Below are 23894 nucleotides of genomic sequence, written 5' to 3'. Positions count from 1 at the left end.
AGGGCATGAAAGGGATAATGAATCCAGTTGTTTGTGTCATCCATTTCGGGAAATACCTGCGTAATTGCATACCGAACTCACTCAGGTGCTTCGCTATATCACATTTGACATTGTCCGTAAGCTTGAGTTCATTTGCACATAAATAATCATACAATGATGGAAAGACCTATGTGTTGTCCTTGTTAATGCAGACAGAGAAGAGCTCCAACTTCTTAATTATATCATCAATTCTGTCCCGCACATTGAATATAGTTGCAGAGAGTCCCTGTAATCCTAGATTCAGATCATTCAGGTGAGAAAAAACGTCCCCCAGATAGGCCAGTGATGTGAGAAACTTATCATCATGCAAGAAGCCAGACAAGTGAAAATTATGGTCAGTAAAGAAAACTTTAAGCTCGTCTCTCAATTTAAAAAAACATGTCAATACTTTGTCCCTTGATAACCAGCGCATTTCTGTATGTTGTAAAAGCGTTATATGATCGCTGCCCATATCTTTATACAGTGCAGAAAATACACAAGAGTTCAAAGGCCTTGCTTTAACAAAGTTAACCATTTTCACTGTAGTGTCCAAAATGTCTTTCAAGCTGTCGGGCATTCCCTTGGCAGCAAGAGCCTCTTGGTGGATGCTGCAGTGTACCCAAGTGGCGTCGGGAGCAACTGCTTGCACGCGAGTTACCACTCCACAATGTCTCCCAGTCATGGCATTTGCGCCATCAGTACAGATACCAACATGAGCAGCAGCTACGTTTGTCTACATACGGACCGTTAGTGGAATTCCCGTGAGAGAGTTACGGTTAATGTGATCGGATGTTAATTATTTGACTGGGCTACCTGTATTTGACATTGTGTTGTTATTTTGCTGAACACAAGATGGTTTAATTTTATTTTTGGCAGTGAAACGACGCTACTCAGGCAAGAAAAAAAACTCACCAAAATGTATAATCACGTTGGAAAATATAAATGGGCTGTTTGAAAATGTGAAGAAGATTTTGTTTTACATTTTTACAATTTTAAAATTTTATTTTTGAAAATGTGAATCACGTTTTTATTTGGCGTACCGCCGACGGCATTGCGCATACCACCCCCAGTTTGGGAATACCTGTTCTGGCAGATAAACATGCCCCTTTTAAACAATTCAGATTCAAAGATAGCTCAGAAGAAAACCAAGAGTTAGATCTATCTCAGCTCATTCAGGTGAGAAATCAGGCTTGTGCCAAAGTAAGGAAAACTGACCCTGTAGTGGACTGGCAATCTTTGAGGCAATTGAGAAACAGATACTATCTCGATTAAGAAAGTTTAGTCAAGCTACTTTCTAAGCTCTATCACTAACTCTGCTGGTGATCATTTTACATTTTGGAAAACAGTAAATGCTCTGAAGTGTACAAACTCCTCTTCATCCCTGCCTTAATAAGTTCTGTCTGACTCTGGCATCATAACTGTGAAGAATGGGATAAATTATGCTTTTAGTCATAATTTTATCTTGACAGGATTTTTATTTTAGAGAAATGGTGGTTTAACTGACCCTGGTCAGTCAATCTACTGCTCTTCCCTTTGCCAGCCTCTAGCTCCACTGAGGCTGATATGCTTGATCCATTTTTGCTGCAGCTCTCTGCCGCCTTGATAGCTGAATAATTAACCCAGATTTTTACTGGTCTGTTATATCTGGTACTATCCCCAAGGTTTGGAAGACAGCCCATGTACTCCCCCTTCACAAAGGTGGCCTTATTTCGAAACGTTCTTGCCCAGCTAAAATATCAGCTAAGATCTTCCTTATCTTTGAAATGCATTCTAAATGTACATCAGTCAGGTTTTATACCCAGTCATGATGTGGTTAACTGTATGGATAAAAGGCAACATTGTGCTGCCCTCTTCATTGACCTGTCAAAGGCTTTCGATACTGTTGATCACTCACTGCTAATTCAGAGGCTTTCTTCAATTGGCCTAGACCAGGCTGCATGTAACTGGTTAATAAATGACTTGACAGATAGAACTCAATGTGTATCTACTGGTGGTGTTAAATCAGGATAATATGAAAGGTGTCCCGCAGGGTTCTGGGCCCTGTATTTTTTACTGTTTCCATTAACAATATTGACCTGTCTGTAAAAAATTGTAACCTGCACTTGTATGCCTATGATACTTTACTTTTGTGTATGCTTTTGCCCCCATGGTTGACCAGGCTCTACCTGAACTACAGGCTGCATTCCTTGTATTACAGAAAAACTTTATTGCCCTGAAATTAGCATTGCAGGTAAAACTAAGTATATATTGTTTACATTTACGTCATTTAGCAGACACACGACTTACAGTAGTGAGTACATACATTTTTTTAGTGGCCCCCCCAATGGGAATCAAACACACAACCCAGGCATTGCAAATGTCATTCTCTACCATCTGAACCACACAGGAGGATGGATACTCACTGGAGTCTAGAGCATAAAAATAACGATTTAAGCACATGCACTTTTGATGGTGTCCATATTGATCGTGTCCCGGCTTATACATATCTGGGCATCTGGATAGATGAAAAGCTGTCTTTTAAAAAGCATATTGACCAGTTAGTTAAGAAGCTGAGAATAAAAATGGGCTTCTATAGAAATAGACCCTGGCTCTTGCTAATTAGTAGAAAGCAGATTATTCAGTCGACGTTCCTATCGGTCCTAGACTATGGCGACATGATCTATGTCAGGGGTGGGCAATTGGCTAGGGATGTAGAAAAAGTATGACACCAATCGGACCCTCGGAGGACTGGAGTTGCCCACCCCGGATCTATGTGAACGCAACTGCCACTTCATTAGAGCCGCTAGATGCAGTTTATCATTACAGGCAACAGTTTTAGTGCTCATCACTGCATTCTCTACCAGAAAGTTGGTTGGACCTCTTTGATATTGCGTAGGTTGATACATTGCTATGTCTTAATTTATAAAGCCCTTTTACAAAAGGTCCCACTGTAGCTAACATCTTTACTAAACTTTAGACGTGCGAATTACCACATCCGGTCTCCGGGATGGTTAACTCTGGAAATGCCTTTGGTCTCTACTGAGTTAGGTAAATCAGCTTTTAGTTTTCTTGCACCTTATTTGTGGATCAATCTTCAAAATTTTCTTTAAATGTAACGTTTGGGTGCCTCTAGGAGAATTCAGAAAGCTGATTGAGGACCTTAATTACTGATGAATGTGTTTGTTTTCTATCACCATGTTATTATCAAGATCGGGTTTTGTATGCAGCCTGTTAGGATTTGGGCTAAATCAACTGTTGCTGATGTAATTGTGTTTTCTGAAACCTGGCTCAGCAAGTCTGTTTTTGATAAGGATATTTGTATAAGTGGTTACAATGTTTATCGCACTGATTGGGTTAAGAAAGGTGGGGGTGTGGCTATATATGTAAAAACTCAATTCCCTGTAAGTGTGGCAAAGTCTGAAACTATTTGTAAACAGTTGTAATTTCTTGCTTTGAATATTGAGGTTTCAAAGGGCCTCTCTATAACTGTGATTGGCTGTTATAGACCCCCCTCTGCTCTCTATAACTGTGATTGGCTGTTATAGACCCCCCTCTGCTCTCTATAACTGTGATTGGCTGTTATAGACCCCCAGTGCCCCTGTGATTGGCTGTTATAGACCCCCTCTCTATAACTGTGATTGGCTGTTATAGACCCCCCCTCTGTGATTGATTGGCTGTTATAGACCCCCTCTGTCGGTGATGCATTTTCTTCTTTGATGCACCTCATGTCTAAACTTCTTTACAGTGAAATGATCTTGATTGGTGATCTCAACTGGTGTTGGTTAAAGCTGGTGTCTGATGATTTAAAAATGTTTTGTAATTCTATGAATCTTACCCAGTTGATTAACTCACCCACTCGCCCAAATCATAAATGCCCAGATAAATCTACCCGGATTGATTTGATATTGACAAATGTTCCACATAAATATTCTGCGGTTGGTGTTTTTTGTAATGATTTAAGTGACCATTGTGCTGTTGTTGCTGTTAGAAATACTAAGGTTCCAAAGACAAACCCACGTTTTATTCGTAAGAGAAATGTGAAGCGTTTTAATGAGCAGGCTTTCTTTCATGATTTGTTTTATTTTGACTGGAGCAGATTGAGTTTATCCCTGATGTGGAAACTGCCTGGAAATTCTTTCATGATGGGTTTTCCCAAATAGTAAACAAACATGCCCCATTCCGCTTAGATCAGAGAAAGCCTGCAGGTCCTGATCTTTTGGATCCCTGCTTTTTAAATCTGGCAGCTGGGATTTCATAGTGAACCAAGTTCAGGGTTAAAGGGCGGGATAATCCATGGTTTTCTTCTGAGCTGTCTTGTATTATTCACAACCGTAATCTAGCCTGGGCTAAAGCAAGGAAATCATGTTCTGATGCTGATTGGCTTATTTTTAGGCAGTTACGAAACAAGTGTTATTTTTTCTCAGGAAGGCCAAGTCTGAATATTTTATGTCTGTTACCACTGATAACCTGAATGACCCTAGAAAGTTTTGGAAGGCTATTAAGTTTATGTCTGGTAACAGTAATGTTAATGAATTACCGTCATGTGTTTTGAAGGACTCTGTTGCTATATGTGACAAAACTGAAATGCTGAATTGTTTCAATGAGCACTTTGTATCATCTGGTAGGCTGTTTGATTCAGTGTCCTCTGTCTCTGTACAACCCTGTGTGGATGAACCAGTGAGAGCTGGTCAAACTTTTAGCTTTTTGCCATTTCAGTGCAGGTGGTACATAAAGCCCTGAAATCCTTAGATCAGAGAAAGCCTGCAGGTCCTGATCTTTTGGATCCCTGCTTTTTAAATCTGGCAGCTGATTTCATAGCTGAACCACTTACATCTCTGTTCAATCTAACCCTGGAATGTAATGAAATTCTAAAGATCTGGAAATCAGCATTTGTCCTACCACTTTGAAAAGGGGGAGATCCAAATCTTTTAAATAATTATAAGCCAATCTCAAAGCTGTCACCCCTGGTGAAAATACTTGAAACCCTTGTAAGTGAACAGCTAAAAGAGTTTTTATTTACAAACTCTATTTTATCAATGTACCAATCGGGCTTCAGGAAGAAGCATTGCACAATTACAGCAACCATGAAGGTTTTAAATTATATCACTGAAGCGATTGACAAAAAACAGCACGGTGTCTCACTTTTTATTGATCTCTCTAAGGCTTTTGATACAGTTGATCATGCTATACTAAGGCAGAGATTGTCGAGTGTAGGTCTTTCGGAGCATGCAGTTGCATGGTTTGCTAACTATCTGTCTGATAGAACTCAGTGCACTCAATTTGATGGGCTTATGTCTGTTAAATTGTCTGTCTTGAATGATGTGCCCCAAGGCTCTGTACTTGGTCCTCTCTTATTCACTATTTATATAAATGATTTAGACAAAAATGTCCAAAATGCACAACTTCATTTTTATGCTGATGATACTGTTTTTTACTGTTGTGCCTCGTCTCTTACAAAAGCTTTCCAGAACATGCAAACCGCTTTTTATACTTTTCAACATACCTTGTGTCAATTGAAGCTTATCCTCAATATTGACAAAACTAAACGAATGGTGTTTTCTAATGCAAGAAATAGACCTCTGAACCGTTCACATATTACTACCTGTCAGGGCAAGGAGATTGAGGTTGTAACCTCATATAAATATCTTGGAATTTAAATTGATGACAGCCTCTCTTTTAAATTGCATATTCAACAATTTACAAAAAATTTAAGCTGAAATTGGGATTTTATTTTAGGAATAAGGCCTGTTTTTCTTTTGAAGCCAGAAGGAGGCTAGTATCAGCTACGTTTAAACCTTTACTAGACTATAGGGATATTTTATATATGAATGCTTCTGCTCAGTGTTTGAGATCAATTGACACTCATTACCATGGCACTTTGAGAGTTATTTTAAACTGCAAAACCCTTACGCACCACTGCACTTTGTATACCAGGGTTGGCTGTCCTCCTCTAGTCACTCGTAGGCTCAGTCACTGGTATACTTTTATTTACAAAGCCATTTTGGGTTTACTACCTTTTTATTTGTGCATTTTTATTGTTCAGAAATGTGGTGGGTACTCTCTTCGTTCGCTGGACTTTATCCTGCAAACTGTTCCAAATGTCCGAACTGAATTTGGTAAAAGGGCTTTTATGTACTCTGCACCATCGTCTTGGAACACCTTACAAAATACTTTAAAACTGGAAGAACTTGTCCCGATTGGTGTTTTTAAATCACTTGATGAAGGATTTTGAGGCTGATTCCCTGACATGTCAATGTTTTTAATTTGCTGTTTTATACTCTTGTGAATTCAATGGTTTTTACTAGATTACTTGTAGTTTTTCATGTTGTCTGTAATTTTTTTGGAATGACATGGTGCTGCCTATCTTGGCCAGGGCGCTCTTGAAAAAGAGTTTAATCTCAATGAGCCCTTCCTGGTTAAATAAAGGTTAAATAAATAAATAAAATAAAAATGATTTTTGCTTGCATTTTGTATTTATATTTTGTAGTGTGTATTTTCTGTCATTTCTATAATTCAGTACTCATCTGTAAAAGAGACCTTGGTCTCAGTACGACTCCCTTATTAAATAAAGGTTCAATAAATAAATAGAGATCCTATTGAATTACTATTCTAATCCTAATTCTATGTTCTAATGAATAGATGACCAGCATTTCGTTCCATCTGCCTTCTAATAGCTTGTTAGTAGGCTACTTTATGTTGTAGCAAACATTAGTATTTAATGTCAAGATTATCAAGATGCCAGTGATGAGATTCTTCATACATTATAATCCAGATTATTTATCCTAAATTGTCATGAGCTTGGGGGGAAAGCATACAGTCAGTGGGACAAATCCCTCTCACTTCATTTTAACTTTGGATTTTATGCTAGCAAACAGCCTTATCTTGACAGTAACACGACTGAAACAGCTCACATTGTTTCCCAACAGCTGAAGAAACATTTTAGAGACAGTCAGACAGTTACACAGGTCGCCAGGTTCAGTGACTTTGCACAAGGCTACTCTGTAGCAACACTTTGCACTGGGGATTTCAACTGACATTTTGCTGGACAAACGCCCACCTTCAACTTACACTTCCTCATTATGTTAGGTCATGCCCTATGAAAATAGCAATGACCATTTACGAAGAGTTAACATTTAACAAAGATGCTGTTATCGAAGTCAAATCACCAACATTGAAATCCTTTCCCCACAAGCCCAAAGCATGGATTTGTAATTTTCAAAGAGAAATCGTTCCCTTTATTTTACACCACATCATGTGGTGAACTAAACAGGATGAAAATTGCATATCTGTACTGCAAATGATGAACTAATTTGACCTCATGTCTCCATTTCAATGAGAAGTATTTAAAAGTGTGAGAACAAAAACAATGATAGTGTACACTGTATACTATACAGAATGCACTGCGTTCTTTACAATTATTAAATTAAGTGGGTAAGGGTGAACCGGAGAGTCATGGCTCACAAAATAAATGAAAGCAGATGTTAATACCATAACTCAAAATAACTCAAACATTTTTAAGCACCTAAGTACATCACATTTAATGAAATGGCAAAGATGTGCCAGCCTGCTTCAGGATGACCTCACTGACCTCCTCCTCCGATTGGATGTACATTAGGCCCTGTTTCCTCCAGGGTACGATGCCTTTCAAGATGAACTCCACTATCTTGGAGCTTCGGAAGACTTCCCCCACGTATCCCCAGAGCTTGTCCATGGCTGAAACCGAGCTCTCTATTCCCTCAATCTTTTCCCGTTGCCATTTACCCTCCTGCTGCAGGTTCTTCAGCAGTGCCACGGTCTCCCCACACAGTACCTTGACCTCCGAGAACAAAGAAGGGTCCCCTCCACCTCCACGAGAGCCCCTGTCCCTGTCCTTTCTGAGCTGGGCCAGGTCCTTCTCCAGCGTCCCCATGCCCTGGCACACCATGTCCAGCCTTCTGAGGACCTCTGTCTGGCTGCAGGCTATCTGCTCCACTTTCACCTCCAGCTGATTCAGCTTGACCTCCATGCCTCCCAGGCTGTTCAGCAGGCTGTTTGTTGGCTTTTTCATTGCTCCAGAAGGGGCCCCAGCATTGTCCAATTTACCCCCCTCGTACATCTTGGCAATGCAGGAGGCCAATGTCTCTGGTTTACTCATAGTTCCAAGAAATTCCACACAGCGGGGAACAAGTGTCAGGTGAGACAACGGAAGCTGTGCTAATCCACCTTGCTCCAAGCTGCATTGGATCTATTTTAGTTGAAGCTCCGAGGTGTTGTTGTTCCTCTCCCATACAGGCAGCTCTGTCGGACCCTGTTGTCTGTATGTGCCAGAGACATGACACCACTTAAATAAACACCAACTCTTCGCTATCTTATCTTTCCACTTGTCTCCCCCCTCCCCTCTCTCTACCTCTCTGTCCTAAAGTTTTTATATAGTAGCCCCGCCACTGCCAAAATTCCAATGGCCGCTTGACGTCACCAAAACATTTAAATTCAACCTCAGAAGATGCTGTTGACTAGTGGGCATGCACGGAATGACCTTTTGATTATGGCCTTTTGCCAGTATTAAGAGAGAGATGTTGTGAGCTTTGGAAAGGGTGTTGTTTTAAAATGTTGACCCATTGTCATGTTGCCGACCCATTGGGATGTACAGGTTGTTTGTTTGTATATGTTTTAGTGTGTTTATTGGTGCTGATAGAGTGAAGTGAACCATTGGTGGATCTAAAGGTTCTGGTCCGCCCAGCACAGCTTCTCTGATTGGGCGACTGTACCCCATCATCGCTCAAAGGAACGTGACTTGACATTGGCTGACACCTCCCTTTAAAAATAAACCTCTGTAGACAGAGGAATGATGATGAAGTGCAAGCAGGAATCTAAGTAGTTGCCCTCTCCCTCTGGTCCAGGGTAGGGGAGACTGGGGTTGGTTGTCTCGTAGGTTGGTTGTCACAGTGCTTGTTACTCCCAATCTAGAGTGTGCTGTGTAATAATTTTAAGATTCAAATGTGTGAATTCTTTGAAAGAACTCATCCGCCTTGTCAATTCGTGTCAGCGTGACAAAACATCGCAGTGAGTGGAATGTATGTGTTTCTCACAGATAAAATAAAAAAAACATAAAGTATGTGTTTTTGTTATTTTAGTTTATAAATGTTTGAATTATGGGATTATACATGAAAAATTGTTTATCAAGAAGAGGAAAAGAAGAGCTATTCCAAACCTGTTTCTGAGTTGCTAAGTCAAGCCATGTGGTAACTAGCATTGGTGGGGTAGGTTGACACTATTAACTCCATTGTAACCATACTGTTCGGGGACATTGCCACTGCCAGTATGCAATATATCCCAAGCTATTTTGTGCGGTTGCTATAAAGACATCCCTTCCCAGTAAAAACGAACAACTTTGGCCGACATATCAAAATGTGTTGGGAATATGTAGTGTGGAGAGCGTGTGCAGATTGGGAAGACGTCACCGAGACATCAGAATAGAATGTTGATGCCTGGCCGACGTATAAACGATGTAGAACTCTAGAATTTAGAATGTAGAATGTGAGACGTCTTTTTTTTTTGTGAGACGTCTTGCTAAATTAGCAAACGATGTCTAAACTGCATCTTCCCAATGCATCACGTATACATCTGTTGGACAGAGGTGTCTGTGCTATCTGGGAGTGTTGTCTCTCTCACACACATCTTTTTTATTTCACACACTCACACATGTACACATGCGTGTGCAAACATGCGCATGCACACACACATATAAGAATTTCACTGTTGTATTCGGCGCAAGTGACAAATAAACTTTGATTTGATATACAAAAAAACGTCATACATTATTCTCAAAGTATAAAATGCTGAATTCTGTTAGGAATATCGTTCTATCAAAGAAAAGCTATTTCTAAGAATGTGTGCTATATTGCGTTATTTCCTATTACAAAAAGAATAAGCTCCAAGCAAACATTGTGACTACCCTGTGATGGGGCTGGTTGTCACAAGTGGGCAGAGTGTGTTTGATGGCGTTTAACTTCATGTTGGAATAAGATATGAGAATAAAGATAGTCCCTATTACCACCCAAGACCGTTGTCTTTCTTTTAATGTTGAAAAGAGTCGTGTAAGATATACTGGTTCTGAGAAATACACACAAGAGTAAAAACGGTGACAAACAACACCCGTCTCCCCTACTGTCCCATTGGATGGGAATGTTTTCTTGGAACATCCTGGCATTTTGTACTGCACGGGTCTTTCCCATCTCCCAGTTATTAGTAAGGTATTGCAAATACTGTTTGTTGTTTAAACTATTATTGAAAAGACAGCTCTATGACAAATGGACCTCAATGATGTAATCCGTGATTTTCAAAGATTCAACAAGCTAGACCTTAATAAAATATGTTTAGGCTAACATGCCCAGCTGTTGACAAATGAGCTCTAGAAAACAATTTAAAAGCTAAATCCTCTTGGTAAATATGTGTTACGGCCATTTCTGAGAAGACAAACGTGTTGTCTCCTAATTCAGTTATCATACATTCTGATGATACTGCATGTCTTCATCCCAGCGCTGTGAATAGTGATGCGATGATTTGCTGAAATGATGGGTCCCTGTCTCCTGGTCCGGAGAGCAGAGGATGGCCCATAGAACCATCCCTTAGGCCCAGTCTAATGGGCAGAATGTAAACTGGGTTCTTTATTTATAAAGCTCTTCCCAATGAGACTATAGGCTAGCTCTCTGCCTTGGGCCTATGCCAGGAACCATCCCACTGAAATGTAACCACATTATGCAATGGAGTGGCAATGGAAATCTCTGGTAGGATGCTGGCCCGCAAAATAAATGTGCCTCCGCTGTGGTTTTCCACTGGGGGTGTGCCGCTCAGCAGCTCTGAACCATCATAACAACTCTATTTACCACCCCATAACCCAGGGCAGGCTAGTTAGCTAGTGTCCTAGCATATCAGAAAGTAAGCGTTGGCAGTAGCAGCGCTCCTAAATTAATGTCTACTCCCCCAAATGGGCAGGGCCAGCTGCAATGAATAACAGGAAACAATAGATAATGAGAGGTGCGGTGACATGGGATCAGGCCAGCGATGATGATGTGACCCAATACATATGGGTAATGTAGGATGGGCCCTTAATACCAAGACCGCAACAACATTTAAAATATAGGCCGTGTCACGTCTACTGCCGCTCCTCCCCTCCGGCGTTCGACGTCGCTGGTATACTAATCACCGGTCCTGGGATCCATCATTACACACACCTGGCATCAATCATTACGCGCACCTGCATATCATCATGAGGCACACATGGACTCCATTACTTCACTTATTACCTCCCCTCTATCTGGCACTCCCTTATGTTCCTTCCCCAGTCAGTATTGATCCTGTGTTTAATGCGTAGACGCTACTGTTAAGTTGGCTCGTTCCATGTTTGATGTTTTATTAAACGTTTCGCCTGCACCTGCTTCTCGACTCTCAGCATCTACGTTACAGAATACTGACTCCAACAATGGAAGGAGCAGGAAAACAGACTATCTCCCAGACGGTCAACAAGCAGGGATACCTTCTACATCAATACCATGACCAACTGGCACAACTAGGGATGGCTATGGAAGAGGTTCTTTGCAGTGTGCAACGTCTCAAACATACCCGGGAGGCGTAGCCGTCAACTAGTGGAGGATACTCTACAACCAGTCGACCCAGCACAACAGCCCATTCAGCAACCCACTCAGGTCAGCGATGCCTGTTTGTCCCTCACGGATAAATATGATGGCACCCCATCTAAATGCCCGTGGCTTCCTACTTTAGTGCTCTGTCTACTTAACACACCAGATGGGAGCCCCCACCACCGAGAGGTCCAAGGTTACCATGGTTATTTATCTGTTGACTGGGCATGCGTTGGAATGGGCCACGGCCGTCTGGGAGAGAGGAGAGGAGGAGCTAGATTCATATGAGGGGTTCATGGCTCTGTTAAAATGTATCTTTGATCATCCCCCGGAGGGCAGAGAGGGGGCAGGGGACCAGACGGCTGCAGAGTACACGCACACATTCCATCCGCCTGGATAACCTGCTTCAGGAACGTAGGTACTCTCATCGCTTCCCTCCCTCCCTCCCTCCCTCCGTGAACACTCTGGATCAGAGCCTGAACCCATGAAGGTAGGGGGTCACACGCCTCACCGCGGCGGAGCGATGCAGGACGAGACAGCTGGGGCTCTGTCTGTATTGTGGTCAAGGGAGGGCACCAGCTCCAGCGGTGTCCGGCACCTCCTAATCCAGGATCCACAAGAGCAGAGGGACAGTCACATGATCTTCCACCTCCTGGGGCAGGAGTGAGTATCCCATCCTAATCACTTTCTGCTAAACTCTTTTGGTGTCCATCACACTAGTTGACTGTCCCTCATGTATTGTGTCTACAGTGTTAGTGGATTCTGGTGCCACAGGGAACTTTATTGACCAGGTCCTTGCCTCATCTCTTAACATTATCTCATACCCGCTCGCGTCTCTTTTCCCGGTTCAAGCCCTCCATAATCGGCCACTAGGATCCGGAACTATCACACACAACCACTCACCCTCACTGTGGAGTCAATTAATCAGGAGAACATCCCCTTCATCACCAGTGCACCAGTTCACATGATCACCACCTTGGCCTCCCTTGGCTTCAAGGTCAAGGATGAGACTCACAGACTGGTCACCCGAATTCCAGAGGACCTGCTTCCCCAACCCCTGTGGTTCACATCGGTTGAGAGTCATGTGGTTGCCCTTCAGTCCAATATCAGGACCTGCGGAAGGTATTCTACAAGACCAGCGCCACCTGTCTTCCTCCTCATCACCCCTGGGACAGTGTTATCGACATGCTGGCAGGGTCTACGCCTCTGCATCTACCCTCTGTCGGTGGCTGAGACCCAGGCCATGGACGATTACATCCAAGAGGCGCTCCAACAAGGTTTCATCCTTACTTCCACTTCTCCTGCATCGGCTAGTTTCTTCTTTGTGGCCAAGAAGGATGGAAGGTTACATCCATGTATTGATTACAGAGGACTCAATGAAATCACCACGAAGTACCGTTACCCTCTCCCATTGATGCCGGCAGCCATCGAACAGCTCCGCGCAGCCTGGTTCTTTACCAAACTGGACCTGCAGAGTGCATATAATCTGATCCGCATCTGGGAGAGGGGTGAATGGAAAACTGCGTTTAGCACGATGTCTGGCCACTACGAGTACTTGGTGAATCCATTTGGCTTAGCCAATGCTCCGTCAGTGTTCCAGGCATTCATTAACGAGATGTTCAGGGACATGCTCGGACGCAAGGTGGTCGTGTATATTGATGACATCCTGGTCTACTCGGCTACTCTGAAGGATCACATCACTCATGTCGAGCAGTTCTGGAACACCTTCTGGCTAACCACCATTTCATCAAGGCTGGGCGGCTAGTGGTTAGAGCATTGGGCCAGTAACCAAAAGGTTGCTAGATCGAATCCCCGAGCTGACAAGGTTCACATCTGTTCTGCCCCTGAACAAGACAGTTAACCCACTGTTCATAGGCTGTCATTGTAAATAAGAATTTCTTCTTAACTGACTTGCCTGGTTAAAACATTTTTTTTAAGGCTGAGATGTGCTAATTTCAAGGCAGTTTCCTTCTTAGCTTAGGCTACTAAATCAGCATGCAGGGAATGAGGATGGCCGAGAAGAAAGTAGATGCGGTCAGGTCATGGCCAGTCCCAACCACAAAAAAAGGGGTTACAAAGGCTTTTGGGATTTTCCAACTTCTACTGCCATTTCATCAGGAACTTCAGCTCCGTGGGCATTCGCTATGTGTTTGGCCCGGTATGGTTCCCAATCAGAGGTAGCCCCTCTCACCATTGGAACCTGGAATACATACTGACAATGAGGAGGCTGAATCCGCGCCAAGCAAAGTGGGCCCTTTTCTTCACAAGGTTCGACTTCACGCAGACCTATCGCCCAGGTTTAAAAAAACACCAAAGCCGATGCCCTGTCCCTACGATTCGGCAGAGGGTTCTGTCCAGAATGCACCTATAATCACCTTACAGACCGACTGTTGCTGGGAAGCAGGGCCGTGCGAAGACCTTTTGGGGGCATGTGCTGAAACAAAAAAAGGGCACCCTTCCACCCCAAAAAAATCCCTACAATCATGGTCATGGACTCGTTGAGCAATTATTAGGCAACTTTGATGATTTAGTTACTGTATATAAAAGCAATAGATGGTCACATCTTAATGGCAAATTAAATGACACAAATAAATAACCCTTAGTCTGAAAGTAATTTAATATTTCATCTATAATAACTCTGTAGTAATTTAGCAGAGATTTTGATTACATTTATTGCTTTGCTTAACCCTTTACACTCGTGGAAACTGGCCTATATTGATAGGGACTGATTGAAATCTTTCTAACAAAATAACTCTAAAAAAGCCATGGTAGCAATTGAACGAGAACACGTTGGATCTTATGGGTAAATGATCAGACCAAATGAGAGGACACAACAGTTCACCTGACACAAGACTGAATCCAAACAACAACAAATGCTCAAAAGTTGCCCAATTAACGTGAGTGATTTCGAACGGCTGTCAAATGTAGAATGATTGTCAGTCAAAACCCACACAGAGCTGCGAAGCGGAGACCCTGAGCTCTGACATCATGTATAGAATGTTACTGTACAGCCACTGCGTTCCAATTTAGGGGCTTATCAATGACCAAAGCTGTCATTCCGACTACTTTAACAATGATTTGTGGGCAGTGGGTTCAGAACAACAGCAAATATTTGAAACATTTTTTGGGGGAAATTATACTTCCACCCAAAAGGGTGGGAGTATGTTCTCGGCAAAAGGTAGAGTCCTATCTGTGCACATGCCTGCCGGGAGGAACCATTAGACATCAGACACACGGACAGTTTCCTTCATTTGCACAGCTGGTGTGGTACCACTAGAGTTACAAAACACATGTTTACTTGTATTTAATGTCTGTAACAGTGTCCGTAACAATAGCAGTAAAATAAACATGGCTCCTGGCAGTCTCTAATAAAATCACAGAGTGGAAGTCATTCAGACAAAGGAAGTAAAGGAGACCCAACTAACTGGACACTGAAGCTGTCTGTAGGAATACCATGGCTCTTTGTATTGAACAGAGTTAACCTGGTGTATTTGCCCTCTGAAATGGAAACGTGACACAAAAGCTACCTCCCTGACACAACAACGTTTCACACCTGTGAGGTCACTGGAGAGGGTATTCTGGGTTTCTTCCGTTCCTCTCCATCTAACCCTGTCTAACCATACCCCATTAAAGCCTATTGTCTACCAAAAGAGAGAACATATGAAAACTGTCTGACTGAACGCCTCTGCATATAGTTTCAATTCTTCTGGCTAGTGTTTACGGGGGCAGTTCCATGTTACGTGACCACATTCTGTGAGGTGGGGTGAAGAAGAATTGGGGGTGGAGGTTAGTGGGAGGTTTGCCGTAAACGCAATAAAATCGAATTATATCTTTCCTGACAGGTGTACACCTTTCTAAAGTGTACACAGCATGGAACATTCTGGAGTGCATGTCCTGCTAACAGTATTGTGTGCATGGGAAATTCTCTGGATTTGTATTAATTTCTGACTGGTATTCCTGATTCATCAGAACAAGTGTGCGTGGCAAGGTGTTTGCCTAGTGGGACTAGTTAGTGCTGTTGGCAGACCAGAGGAATCAGTATTTTGATCTGTTTGCAGAGCTAAAGTTTTTGCTGTACCTAATTCTCATCTTTCTCCATGACCCCTGACATTAACATGATACAGTGTACAGTTGAAGTCGGAAGTTTACATACACTTAGGTTGGAGTCATTAAAACTCGTTTTTCAACCACTCCACAAATTTCTTGTTAACAAATCTATAGTTTTGGCAAATCGGTTAGGACATCTACTATGTGCATGACGCAAGTAATTGAAATAAAAAACCATAAACACCATGGGACCACGCAGCCGTCATACCGCTCAGGAAGGAGACGTGTTCTGCCTCCTAGAGATGAACCTACTTTGGTGTGAAAAGTGCAAATCAATCCCAGAACAACAGCAAAAGACCTTGAGAAGACGCTGGAGGAAACAGATACAAAAGTATCTATATCCACAGTAAAATGAGTCCTATGTCGATAACCGGAAAGACCGCTCAGCAAGGAAGAAGCCACTGCTCCAAAACCACCATAAAAAATCCAGATGATGGATTTGAACTTGAATATTGTGAAAATGATGTGCAACTTCCAGCGTGCGTTCACTGTTAACACGGAGGCTGTATTTGATCATAATGTAGGCCTACAATCAAGAAAATACACCCTGTGACCTTTTAACATAGAAATAGCTGTTCTGCCATACAGTTTACAGTAGCAGAAAATGTGTGGTGTTCAATGTAGGCCTACAGACTTCTAGGGGAAAAAACAGGTAGGTCTTAACATGAACCTGTTTATCCACTTGTCCTTCAGACAAGGAGGTGACTGAACATGTTGTGTTGTTTGATGAAAGAAACCACTTTACAAAATAGAATGCATTGTTATTCCCATACCATTATTACAGAGAATCAGACAAATGATACTACCCTCTGCCTATTGGCTACTTGGCTTATTCAAGCCTGTCTCAAAATACAACACTGACCCTTTAAAACAAAACAAAAAAGCTCTTTTACCTGACTCACTTTTCAAAGATGTCTAGAAATGTACACATTTTGTGCTCTTGTAGGAAGCAATCACTCCCCTATTGCTGACTACACATTATCTAATTCACTAACTAGCAAAGGATATTACCAAAATGTGCACACGTGGCTACATGCTGCTCTCGCTTTGATTTCAAAACAAGCGCATCTAATCATGATCACTCATGCTGTAAACACAGGCCAGTTCAAAGTAAACAGCACAGATCCATATATGGCAAAGGTCTATTTGCATATAGGCCTACTGCAACTCTGATTGGTTATGGCGCACTGGTAAAGTGTAGAGTCCTGCATGTCAATGCAATATAATCTTACTCGATGCATTCTGTCTAAAAAAAACAATTATTGCATAGTTCTCTTTCCTTTTCTATATGTTGCATTGAAAGTGGCTGATATTGCGTTGATTCAACCACAATTGAACAGTAAAGGGAAACGTTGAAAGTATTAATAGGGAAAAGTCTAGACCAGTGGTCCTCAACCTTTTCGGTGTCAAGATCACTTTCTGAGTCAAAATGCATGCCGAGATCTCCCGCTCAGATTTTTTTTAAACAATACTTAAAAAACATAAGCCTATGCAACATTAATCAATTAAAAACAGTAATGTGGCAATCAGGTTTGTGCAGTAAACCATATATTATCACCGCATATTGGCTTTGCTTGAATTGCCCTGTCAATGCATTGTTGTTCGGGACATTTTTTGAAATTATATTTCAAAATTTGAAGTAGGCTATATGAGCATACATGTTATAGATCCGTTGTCATATTACTTGTGAGGCACCGCCAAGTGGGCATACATTGAACTAATTAGCTTTTTCTTTTTACTTTACTGGGCCGATGGTGCCTGCATCTATGGTCAGTCTCAGTGGAGAGAGAGAGCAGCAGACTGATGGTCCGCCTCTCAACATCCCCTCCGCTCTCCCTGTCCTCCACTGACACTCACCAAAAAGGGACACCATCTTCCAGTTGATGGCAAAACTCGAGTCGCACGGCATTATTTCTGCCTCATGCACAGATGCATATTGTTACTTTTATGAACAGAGAATGTGAAATATTCCTATTAAAAAAGACCCAAGCAGCTAATAATGACAACAACGCCAGCCTATCGATACACTTTCCTACTCATTGATTACTGCTGCAATGCTTGTTGTAGCGCTGAATGGAAATAGGAAGAAATAAAGCACATTTCATGGCTTACAGAGTGTTGACAGGGCTGAGTAAGAACTTAAACATCAACTCACTTATAAAAACAGCAGCTCTTTGCTGTATTCGTTGGCAGACTCTCTCTAGTCATGGTTTTACATTTTTTGAAATCTCACAGTATCAATTTCGCTGAAGCTTCATTTGATGCCTGCTATGTTACTGCAGACACGGTAATCGGAGCCATCCGATTGGCCAGTGGAAGACCTATAGTACACTTCATTTGCTGTCTGAGCCCGCCGGGAAGCCAGAGTTTGTACATTAAGACACATAAAATCTTTCAAAATGGCAACGGTTCGCCTACCCGGGCGCAGGGTTGCTGAATCGGGTGCACCTACCGTAACCCATATACATATATTTTTTATTTTACAGTTATTTTACCAGGTAAATTGACTGAGAACACATTCTCATTTACAGCAACGACCTGGGGAATAGTTACAGGGGATAAGGAGGGGGGATGAATGGGCCAATTGTAAACTGGGGATGATTATGTTGCCATGATTATATGAGGGCCAGATTGGGAATTTAGCCAGGACACCAGGGTTAACATTATCGTATGATAAGAGCCATGGGATCTTTAGTGACCACAGAGAGTCAGGACACCCGTTTAACATCCCATCCGAAAGACAGCGCCTTACACAGGGCAATGTCCTCAATCACTGCCCTGGGGCATTGGCATCTTTTTTTTTAGACCAGAGGTTTAAAATTCAGGGATTCAGGGATTCAAATTCAGGGATTCAGAGTTTCCAATTAAGGGACTGACCTGAACCAACCCTGCTTAGCTTCAGAGGCAAGCCAGCAGTGGGATGCAGGGTGGTATGCTGCTGGCCCGAGATTAATAAAAAGAAAATAGGAACACAAGGATTTATTGACTAGGAGTGACTTGAAGATTGCGATTGAGAGGTTGGTGACCACTGCTCTAGAAAATTGTTCAATCTCGTGTGGTGCTTCTCTCCATTGGCTGATATTTCTTCTGCTTGGGTCCCAGAGGTGTTGTGTGGAAGTCTCGGGGCTACTGTGCACCCGCACAGTTTAAAGGGAATGTTGCTCATAAATCACTCAACAAGTACAGCTTCCCAGAGGATAATAGGGACTTGTGTATGTTCTTAAGCCAGCTGCCAGAGTTAAAGCTATGGATAATACACCAGTGGTTGGTGCCGTTTAAGATGAGGGAGGACAAATCTATTTTTTTATGAGCATGGACAAATTTTTATTACAGCATATTGAATGACTGTTATTCATATTCCTTTCACCCAGCTCAATATAACATCGATAGGTTTAGGATAGTGCATGATAGTCGAATTTTCCCTATACCCATCGTTTGGTTTCTACAACCTAGCCTATGAATTAATGTTTACATTGTAGGTACATAGGTCGAGAGAAAAATGTGAGTAATCGAGCTGACAGACATTGACACATTCAATACCGCCTTGCACACTCTTGCCTGCATATAGCTAATCTAGGGTCTATTCATTAGTCCAACAGTTGCAAACGAGAGTTTCTAATGGACAAATTCAGGTAGGTTTATCCCTGTTTCGATCTGTTTGCTTCCATTTAAGAAATGTTTTTCAACAGAATTGGAGTAATGATCCCACACAACCTACATTGTTGTCACCATGTTAAAGTCATAGTCAACATACTGTAGTTACTAGAACTAACACGTTATTAAACCTGCTACAATCAAGCAGTGCAGTGTACAGTCAACAGCAAGCAGTTTAGCAGCTGCACCGGCGGGCACCAGTGGCAATAAATGTATAAAGCCAAAATCTTACCTTGACTTGGGAGAATTCCCGTTTTGGATAGTCATAGCTAACTGTTCAACTATTGTCTTTCTCTCTCTTTGAGTCAACTACTCACCACATTGTATGCACTGAAGTGCTAGCTAGCTGTAGCTTATGCTTTAGGTACTAAATTCATTCTCTGATCTTTGATTGGGTGGACAACATGTCAGTTCATGCTGCAAGAGCTCTGGTAGGTTGGAGGACGTCCTCCGGAAGTTGTCATAATTACTTTGTAAATCTATGGAAGTGGGTGAGAACTACAAGCCTCCTAGGTTTTTTAATGAAGTCAATGTACCCAGAGGAGGATGGAAATTAGCTGTCCTCCAGCTACACCATGGTGCTACTCTACAGAATGTCTTTGAGGCTACTGTAGACCTTCATTGCAAAACAGTGTGTTTTAATTATTTGGTGACATGAATTTATTTAGTATAGTTTTAACTAAAAAGGGTAACATTTTTAATGTTTCACTATTTTTATTTGTTGAAATTCACTAAGGAGGATGGTCCTCCCCTTCCTTCTCTGAAGAACACACAAACACACACACACACACACACACAAACTGTTATCATTTTCCTGAAGATATTTTTGATATGGATAGACAAAAACAGACCTTCAAAACTACAAGTTTCTTTCTGCAAGAAGCCATGTTTTCAGCAAGCTTGTTGAACAAATGATCTAACCCTGAGTGCTATGCTTCACATATTATTTAAGAACATAAAATAAAAAGTATTACTTCACAAGGAAGTCTTAATTCAAGTACTTGAAAGGTAATTGAGAAAAACAAGACTCAGCCGTAATAACCCACTCCTCTCCCAAATTTATTTTCCACCTGACCACCTCCAAATAACATTTCCCCATGCTCCCATGCTGTGTTAAGGGCAATGCTGAAAACTAAAGGAGTTAGCTATGGTACAGTGAATGTGACTTGGTCTCGCTTCACTGACCGATTACTAATGTGATTTTGAGCACGAGGCTGTTTGTTCGTTTCTGTTCAGTGATGCCGATGCATCGTTTTTCTTTGAGTGTATGATGATTTGTGTTTCAATATTATGTAACCCCTGGCCCTTATGAATAAAATCATAAAACATAAATGTTCTAGAGCCTAGTCAGTAATTCATTTAGTTTTGTCTAGCGTCTTTTATTAGATGCCTATCATTATTAGGCAACCTTGTGTGACCAATGGTCTGTCTTGAATCATCAGACATTTCATCCACGAACCTGATTAAATAAAATGACAAAAATAAAACTAGCTTGTATAACCTCAACCCAGAAGCAATGAGAGCCAGGTCTCTTACCGTGAACTTTTGGATGTAGTCAGATACGCTGAAACCTCCAGTGCGTAGAAGGAGAGTTCTGTAGACAGAGGTCCCCATCACTTTCTCTCTGCCTAAAAGGTTAGGACCTACAGTTCTCCATACCAGGGTCTCTATGCCTTATGGAGAATGGGGAAGCCGGGCCCTCAGGGTACTGAAACATAGTGGAAAAGAAAGATGGGTACTGACAGAGACAACTCTATCTTATCACCCGGTGCCTCGTCCTGTGCTGTAGCCGGGTCCCTGTCCTGTCCCCTCCCGTATTGATATCAGCACTGCACCAGCACCACAGCCGAGCCCAGAGCGAAGAGCACTTCCTGCAGGGAGATAACAGCTGCCTGCGATTAGGCAAGGGTATGCACGAAATGTGAGTGTCCTGCTTTATTAATAGGGGTTCAGATTGGCCTTTTTGTTTTGGAAGGTCTCTGTGGGGGTCCTCCTCCCACCCAATGATGATGAGAGGATGATTCCTAGTCTGAGGTGAAGAGAGCCCGTTCTCAGATCTCTCACGAATGCCCTCTCTCTGCACCCCACTGAGGTTAATACCAGTTTACCCCACCCTGTTCACCCCTCCGTGTGTGTTTTAAGTGCGTGCGTGTGTGAACCTGTTAGGGATCTGATCCCACACGACTCTGCTTTGGGGCAACAGAAGGTGCGTCACCAACACTCAAATGCAGTGGCATCGTGTTGCTGGTCTTAACCTCAAAACCACCCAAGTCTTAGACTCAGGGAAAAAGAGGACTCCTCTCAGCCTGGCAGCAACAGGGTTTCAGGTGGGATGGAAAAGTCTTCACCTCCTGGCAAGCATCCCACTGCAGTTTTTTTCCTCCTCAGACAGAACACCTTGTTGAGAAGTGCAGGGTATTTTTGGAATATTGTCTACAGGCTCTGCTGTCCGCAGGGGAAGTGTCGGCTCCATGATACAGGAAGAGGTATGCACGCCAGAGGGATGATGTCACAATGGTCCTAAGGAGATGATGGTGCACATTGTCATTATCGCTGACCTGTTAACCTGTCACTGTGTATGTACACGTGCTTGAGCCACACATATGACATATCTATTATGAACAGCATGTACTAGTGTGTGGCTGGTGGGGCGGTGGACTGTTACAATGCCATAATCCTCCTTCTGATGTGGATGCTGCTTCAGTTAACTGTCTGCCTTTAGACATCACAGGACAGCTGGTGGGTAAGGGAACAGCATGATTCAAACTGTTGTCATGACTGGTGTGTATAGAGTTTTACACGTTCTGTCTTAAGTTGTACACAATCTGTCTTTCTTGGATGCCTGACGTGTGTGTGTCTGCCTCTGCTGTCGTCCTTGTCTCTGCCTCTGACTCACTTCATGTGGAATGGTACTCAATGTCCCGTCCTCTCCGACCAAGGTTTTTTTGTTGTCAAAACAGCCCACTGAGTCCTCCGAGACGGATACACAGGCACTCTAACATGACTGTTGGATATAAATGGAAAGCGGGATGATTCTCCCGAACAAGACTTAACGGGGGGGCGTTTCATCTCCTGAAACAATATGTTGTTTCCAGTGCTGTTCACTTACTGTAGCTGGTCCCCTGGACGCTGGGACTTCGGAATGACTGTCCAGTATTTCATTGAAAGAGATGTTTCTACCACAGGAGGTTGGTGGCACATTAATTGGGGAGGACGGGCTCGTGATACTGGCTGGAGCGCAATAAGTGGAACGGTATCAAATACATCAAACACATGTTTTGATGCCATTCCATTTACTCCGTTCCAGCCATTATTATGAGCCATCCTCCCCTCAGCAGCCTCCACTGGTTTCCTTAGCGTTTACATCTAAATCCAGAGTCAGTGAAAGAAACAAGCAACGGCGGAAGATTCCTCTCATGTTCTCTTCATCCATCAATCCGTTTCATTAAAAATAGCTGGACTGACTAATGTTCCTTGAAGTAGAGTGGCTTATAATTATATAAACCCCTTTTCATGTGAGGTTTGTTCATTTCAAGACATTTGATTTCAATTCTTTCTGGCATATATGATGTCATAGCAGAGGAGACTGAGAGATCAGCATTTCACAAAAATGAACACTTACTGATTTTTGTCAACTAAGCACTTGATTATAATGTCACTGGATTGCCCTCCAGTGGTTGAAAGGGAGACTACATAGCATATTAGCATTTCAACGCCAAAGAAAAAGGACTGTACCCAATTCAAATCCTATGTGTTCTGCTTTGAATTGTCATTTGAATAAATCAAATGATTTGGCTTTCAGCATGAATCCTTTTCTCAAATGCCAGGCAGTGAATCTGGTCTCTGTATATCACCGTAGCAGTTAGTTACCTGAATGCTAGAAACATAACCCTTGTAGTCAGTCTAGGGGCTCTTTCTTATCTTATATGACAAGCCTTCTTTTTTCCATTACACAGGAAATATCATGTTCTTCCTGTCACATGGCTTCTTGTTGAATTATGGCATTATTTTTTTTACTGTGTGTTGATGTTTACAAACTCGATGATAAAGTGTGCACTTTACACAATCCCATGTCTTCTGTGTAGCACATCAAATCAAATCAAATTGTATTAGTCACATGCGCCGAATACAACAGGCGCAGTAGACCTTACAGTGAAATGCTTACTTACGAGCCCCTAACCAACAATGCAGTTTAAAAAAGGAACAAGTCATTAAAGAGCAGCAGTAAAATAACAATAGCGAGACTATATACAGAGGGGTACCGGTACAGAGTCAATGTGCGGGGGGCACCAGTTAGTTGAGGTAATATTTACATGTAGGTAGAGTTATTAAAGTGACTATGCATAGATGATAACAGAGAGTAGCAGCTGTGTAAAGGCACTCAAATATACATTTGCAATGCGTAATTTGCGCATGTTATGAAGGGAGTAGGGTCTATAGCAGAGAAAGGGTAAACATTTCAATGTTGGTCTAAGGACATGAGGAGGGTGGTTCACAGCTTGACATTTGTTTACCAGT

General features: G+C 42.3%; 1 protein-coding gene across 2 annotated transcripts in view; it reads right to left on the bottom strand.

The window, feature by feature from the left end:
• Positions 1 to 21346, bottom strand: part of LOC112263547 (myosin light chain kinase 3-like) — a 35636-nt gene extending 14290 nt beyond the window's left edge. The window contains exon 1 of one of the 2 annotated variants that reach the window (XM_024439951.2): positions 20913 to 21346. In XM_024439951.2, coding sequence (XP_024295719.1) covers positions 20913 to 20990 — 78 coding nt within the window. In that variant the 5' untranslated portion in view covers positions 20991 to 21346. Of the gene's footprint in view, positions 1 to 7585; positions 8342 to 20912 lie in introns of those variants that run through there. The other variant, XM_024439950.2, reaches the window with a different exon arrangement.
• Between the last annotated feature and the right edge of the window lie 2548 nt (positions 21347 to 23894).

Source organism: Oncorhynchus tshawytscha, linkage group LG12 (assembly GCF_018296145.1).
Source record: "Oncorhynchus tshawytscha isolate Ot180627B linkage group LG12, Otsh_v2.0, whole genome shotgun sequence".
Classification (NCBI taxonomy): Eukaryota; Metazoa; Chordata; class Actinopteri; order Salmoniformes; family Salmonidae; genus Oncorhynchus; species Oncorhynchus tshawytscha.
This window is presented reverse-complemented; position numbering and strand designations above follow the sequence as displayed.